The sequence below is a fragment of the Brassica oleracea genome, unplaced genomic scaffold (assembly GCF_000695525.1).
Source record: "Brassica oleracea var. oleracea cultivar TO1000 unplaced genomic scaffold, BOL UnpScaffold01449, whole genome shotgun sequence".
Lineage (NCBI taxonomy): Eukaryota > Viridiplantae > Streptophyta > Magnoliopsida > Brassicales > Brassicaceae > Brassica > Brassica oleracea.
In genome coordinates this window covers 3,439-9,723 of record NW_013617984.1, presented here as the reverse complement: position 1 = coordinate 9,723, position 6,285 = coordinate 3,439, and the positions used below count along the sequence as shown (strand labels likewise).

Sequence of the window (6,285 nt, the reverse complement as noted above, 5' to 3'; positions counted from 1 at the left end):
AGGTAAGTTATTAGTCTCTTTTTGACTCTTAATTTCATGGGCAACCCTCTTAGCCATCATGAGCTTTTTTAAGCAAAAAAAAACAATATATACATGCATATATATATTTTCAGGCCTGTATATGTTACTATATTAGCTATACGGTTTTAATCACCTTATTATAAAACGTCATGGAAGTAAGATGTTGTAGTCATCATACAAATGACACAGACTAAAACAGATATAAATCAATGTGTTTTCGTCTTGAGGGTGGGTAGTCTTGGATTATCGATAACAATTCAGGCTCGGTAAAGTTGAAAAAATAAGTTTTTAATAAAAAGAGTTTTTATAACGAGCAGTAATTGGTCGAAGATATTAATGTATGTTACATTTGAATAAAGTGGAGAATATTTTTCTAAGAACTCTTTATTTTAGTTTATTTTATTTTTCCTTTTTGTATAAGGAGGATACTTAATTGAAAAAAAGCTAAAACAGAGTTAAGTAAACAAAAACCATGAGATAGACGTGTTTCCCTTTTTTAAAAACTACAAATAACTCTTTTAAAAGAAAAATATAAAATTTTCACATTCCTTTCCTTTTTTAACATAAAGCAGTAGCTGCTACAAAAGTTGTATATTCTTATTAATATACCTGTGATTGGTAGAATAATATATATATATATATAAAGCAGTGATGGGTAGAATAATATATATATATATATATGATTCATATATAAAATTATTATGATCAATATATAATTGGTTTATTCCTAAACATTATATAATATATATTTAATAATTTTCTATTTTTTCTATTAAAAATAATGTATCTTATTTAATTATATATATATATATATTAAATTATACTCTTAATTTGAAATATTTTTTTAAGAATATATATATATATATTTAATTTTTTGTTGAGTCAAATGTTAACATATGAATTTTCTTATTATATTGGTTAATATTAATTTTTTTGGGTTTTCTTTACAGCTCCATTAAAAATGTTAGTTTGTTAGTATGTTATTATTATTTTTATATTATAATGATATCATGAGATTTTGATTATTTTAATTTTAATATTATAATTTTTCTATTTTTGATATAATTAACGGGTCGAATCGAACAATCCGCTAATACTTAAAAGAATTCTGAATATCTGAATATCCGGATATTCAAAATTCTCCGGAACAAAACTAATCACAAACATAGACAATTTTTTGGGACGGAACGGATCACGGATACTACAATTTTTTGGATATCATCTCTGTGCCCATGCCTAAATTTCAAATATGTATGCTCACACACTTAATTATATAGTTATACACTGATGTATATCAGTATATGTGTGTAATATTTAGAAACAATTTTGATTGGTCCAGGGATCATCATCAATGGGGAACCAACAAGAAGCAGAATGGTTGAAGTACTCAACATTTTGGCCATCCCCTGACTCTTCTTGCAACCAAGATCATCATGGGTAACTGTACCATTTTCCAATCTGATGATCATGACCCACATCACAACAAGTTTTTACCATCAATACCTACCATGATGGTCATCATCTTCGTCATGACATCTCCATGAAAAATGGTATATCTCTCGATCTTGGACCAACCAAGTTATATATGCATGATTTTGACAAGCTGAAGGTTTTTCTAAGCAGCACCAAAACTCAAGTGTTTATGTTATCTATTCAAAAGGATTTTGATATAGCAGAATTTTAAAGAAGGATAACGTAAAAAGAAAAAAAAGTAACAAAAAGAGCATGAGAGAAAAAGCTATATATTATATTCCAAAGAGAAAAAGAAGAAGAAAAAAGCAAGGGAACTACATGAGAACATCAATAGTATCATATAAAATTATATAAGTTTGTTCAATATATGTTATATTTAAATTGATTTCCTCGGTCATATTAATTTATTCATATGTTTTTTATTAATTTTGTTAATTAGGATGATACTTATAAGTTATTGGTTTTTGGTTTAATATATATGTTGGTAAATAATATTAACACTTGTTACTACTTTTCCCATGTACTTATATTTACTTTCTCTTCGTTGTAATAGTAAGACTTTAGAACATGATTATTGGGAGATTCTTAGGGAGGTGTATTCGACTAAGAGTTTCAGATCATTTGTATTAAAATGACAAATCCAGTGTTATTCAAATGAAGATTTTAAAAAATACTTTCAAATCCAGTGTTATTGAACTTGTCATTTTAACAAGCACTCTGAAATCTACTGTTATTGAACAAAATTTAAGTTGGAGATTTCAGAATGCTTTAAATATTTTTAGAGTGTTTGAGAGAGATTTCTTAGTTATAAAAATAAAAATCCAAATCTCATGGTTTTAGATGAGATTCTAGAGTTATTTAACAAAAATCACACCAAATTCTAATATTCTCTTAAAATCATCTAAAAACTCACTAAAATCAAATCACTTCAAATTTCATATTCAATACAGCCCCTTAGAGCAACATTATCGGTGGTGGGGGGGGGGAGGGTTCTTACGCGTGGGCCCCACCACCTTTTCTCAATTACCGTGCCAAAATGTCCCAAAATAAGGAACGTTTGCACTGTGTTTTTAGTACTGTTTGCGGGCTCCACTGACGCGTGGCGGCCCGCGATTGGTTCATTTTTTTTTTTAATCCGAAAAAAACTTAAGAACCCAAAAAACTTTTTTAGCGGAATATAAGAACCCGTCTCTTAACTTTTAACTAAAAAAAGTTAAGAACCGGCTCTTAAAACTCTTATTTAAGAACTGGTTCTTAGCTTTTTTAGTTTAAAGTTAAGAGATGGGTTCTTATATTCCGCTAAGAACCACACTCTAAGACCATGATTATCCCTAAGAAACTCAATGGGTTTCTTAGTTTAAAAAAAAAAAAAATTTAAAAAGTAAACCAATCGCGGGCCGCCACGAGTCAGTGGGGCCTGTGAACAGTGTAAGAAACTCACTAAGATCGGTTCTTAATTAGTAGTTTTTGTAACCGATCCTTAAGGGTTTTGTGGGGGTCCACGCACTAAGAAACCCACTAAGAACTCCGGATAATCATGTTCTAATAACCCCAATAATCATGCTCTTAGAACTATCAAAAAGGATAAAACTTATTCTACCAATTACAAAATGAACACAAAACCAAAACGGCATAAAAGAGAGTTATTTATCAAAAAATATTTAATAAATTATTTTGCTCATCTGATTAGTAAAACCGAGTACCAAAGTTCAGATTAATTTTAACATTAAATTGCCATTAAGCAATCATCCACCCAATGATAAACAAAAGAAAAATTTCGAGACCGACGCACATATTAATTCCTGGATCATGTACATCACCGGATCTTCTTTCGGTTTAATATATCCCATGATAGAAACTGAAATGGCTAATCACTAGATTATAACTTACTAAAATATGTATATTTTATAAGCATGTACTATATATAAACGCCTATGATAATAAAGTAAGAAAGTGAAACTTGGCTAGACATTGGAGTAGAGGATGGTTTGTTCCATGGTAGTGATGTTATTAGTGTGAAGCATAGAGATACGAATATCCTCCAAAACAGCAATAGTCTTAATCAGATGGCGTCTCAAGCCATTCACCTTACCACTCGATTATAAGGTCCCAGACAGATCTCAAATGCATCCTTGTCAAAGACCTCTCAGACCTCAACATACTTCATCTCAATAGTAACAGATTCTACGGCCAGAGTCAAGAATCAAGGAAAGTAACAGTTATTACACTTCTTCTACATGAATGTGTTATCATGTTCGTTTGAACATTAATGCTCTTTTTGAACATTAATACTTACATTTTTCTAAGGAAACATGTTTGTTTTCATGTCACTGGCCACGGATTGCTTCGTTTATCGCGACAACTTGCGATTAAGTGTAGGTAGTACAAAAATTTAAATTTACCAATATAATTAATGATTCAAAACAATCAAAATTTACCATTAGTTGCAGCAACATGTAAAAACCTGTCACATGTGATTAGTAGTCACACATGAGCTGGTTACTCAATACATAGATCAGAGATTGTCCATCATTAAGGAATGTAATGCATCGGGTTTGGGACTTTAAAAGAACGGTCAGCCACGGCAAAGCCTAGAAGATCACTCCACTGATCACCGGTGTTGCCATGGATTTTAAAGCCTTGGTCGATCAATTTCGACCGCTGCTCCAATTTATAATTCGTAGCTGACTTCCCTTGATCATCAGGACCTCTGCAATTGAACCAACAAGCTTACTTATATACCGGTTTAGATGGTTAAATAGGTTATATACCGGTTTGGATGTCCTCGTCGTATCAAAGAACAGAGCATTTTGGTATAGACTTACCTCAAGATAAGCCTTTCCCAACCAGAATAACCGACATCTCGGAGATTTGCCTCCGTGAAACTCCTTTGGTCTTCGTCCCGACCAGTTAGCAGAATGATAGTGAAGCCAAGTTTCTTGAGAGCATTGTACATTCTCAAGCTCGCAGCAAAAGCTGGAGCTGTACCTTGTACCACCCACTCATTGAAGCTTTTGGAGTCAAACGGTTCAGACCTAGATACACTAGAGAAAAATAAAAGTCAACGGAACTGATCGGTACGCTAGGTCAGACGATTCAATTAAGACAGAACCGGATCGAAATCTAAGTGGAGACCGTGCTACACTACTGCATCAGCAAAGTTCGGTAATTCAGTTTGTTATGATAAAACAATCATCGGGACCGTTGATTTTAAGATCAGTAAAATCCAACGGCTAATAATAGAGAGACCATACCCGTAGCCATGAGCTCTGTAGTAACCAATATTCGTGAGTAACGTCTCGTCGATATCGAAGATCCACACGTCCTTGCCGTCGCCGGAGATCTTAACCGTTTTAGCGAAGGCCAGCGCATAATCGACGATGACATAATAATCGGAACCGTACTGATCTCCGTTGAAATAACGGGCGACGGAGTCAACGCACGACGATGGAAGCACATCCCATGCTCCGGCGTTGTTGGTCTCGACAGCCAATCTCCAGCTCTCGCAGTAGGTGTCTGCGGCGTCGGAGCGAGATCCGTCGCTTCCTGGTAGCTTGATGATGGAGGTGCGAATAGAGGTCGCAAGATTTTTGTGACAACCTGTCCCGCAGACCCTAGATTTTACAGCGTCGCAGTGCATCGATTCTAACCCTTCACCGTGGGAGGAGGAAACACCTCCACATCCACCAGTAGGTTATTGGTGCGCTTGGCGTTACTCGAACCCAAGACCTGATCACCTTTTAACAACTCTCCCACAAGGACAAGCGGTCACCAATTGACCTGCAAATTGTAACATCCCGAGTTGTGATATATAGAAAGACTTAAGAGAATTGATTTGGCTACCTATGTCAGCAAAGTTGACTTACCTTTTCCGTCACACCTCCGTTTACAACTCTAGAGTTAAGCGTGTTTGGACTGAAGTAGTGAAAGTATGGGTAACCAATCAGGAAGTGATTTGTGATACTGTGCGAGTGAGACCAAAACACGGGAAAGGTCGGATGGTGATTGCAGGGTCAGTAAACAATAATTTCGAGCCTTTGGAAAAATTAATGGACCGATCGTTGGAACGGGATAAGGCTTACGAGTCGAAAGAGCGGACGTGGGTGATCCATTAGCCGTGGACGGTCGGAGCGTTACAATTTATTAGAAGGGCGAGTAGAGGGAGGACGAACAAGGACATCAAGACGCCACGAGGAGGAGAAGCCATTGGAGAGATTAAAGAAAGACGCTTCTCTTATTGGTTATGCTTAAGATCTATAATCATCTTTGCTAAGCATTACTAAACTAAAAAATACTTAATTAATTAGTAGAATTATTAAATTAGCTTATTCCAGATCATACCCCTGGGGATCATACATAACTCGTCTTTTATACCTAATCCAATTGTTCAAACATCATAATATTTTATTTTTGAGATCATGCTAAAAGAATTGTCACAAAATTGAAATAAAAGAAAGAGAAAAAGACAAAAATAACACTAAATCAAGTTTTTGTTCCCAAACTAGCATTCAAGGTCAAAAGTCATAAAAATAACACTTAATGTTTTATCAAAAGTCACAAACTTAGGGTTTAGAGTTAAAGGGTGAGGTTTATGATTTAGGGTTTAGGGTTTAGAGTTTAGGGTTTAAGGTTTAGAGTTTAGGGTTTAGGATTTAGGGTTTAAGGTTTAGGGTTTAGGGTTTAGAGTTGAGAAATGAGGTTTTGGGGATAAGATTTCAAATTTTGAAAAATAAAAAAATTAAAATTTTCAGAAAATAAAATGCTATTTTGGTCATTTTAGTTTTTGAGTGA

The 6,285-nt window shown here is 34.2% G+C and overlaps 1 protein-coding gene across 1 annotated transcript; it reads right to left on the bottom strand.

Moving 5' to 3' along the window:
• Positions 1 to 3,949: 3,949 nt before the first annotated feature.
• On the bottom strand, positions 3,950 to 5,445 carry LOC106321337 (acid phosphatase 1-like). The gene is made up of 4 exons (XM_013759625.1): positions 5,361 to 5,445; positions 4,749 to 5,274; positions 4,320 to 4,538; positions 3,950 to 4,204 (listed from the first exon to the last, which is right to left on the bottom strand). Exons 2-4 carry the CDS (start codon positions 5,132 to 5,134, stop codon positions 4,027 to 4,029), a joined length of 783 nt encoding a protein of 260 aa, XP_013615079.1. The 5' UTR covers positions 5,135 to 5,274; positions 5,361 to 5,445; the 3' UTR covers positions 3,950 to 4,026.
• Between the last annotated feature and the right edge of the window lie 840 nt (positions 5,446 to 6,285).

Bases quoted from the DNA above. Each gene is read 5' to 3' on its own strand.
- LOC106321337 (XM_013759625.1), bottom strand. From the start codon at position 5,134: ATGCACTGCGACGCTGTAAAATCTAGGGTCTGCGGGACAGGTTGTCAC. The intron at 4,539-4,748 runs GTATGGTCTCTC...ATTTTTCTCTAG, and splicing joins TACAGAGCTCATGGCTACGG to TGTATCTAGGTCTGAACCGT. The intron at 4,205-4,319 runs GTAAGTCTATAC...GTTCAATTGCAG, and splicing joins TGGGAAAGGCTTATCTTGAG to AGGTCCTGATGATCAAGGGA.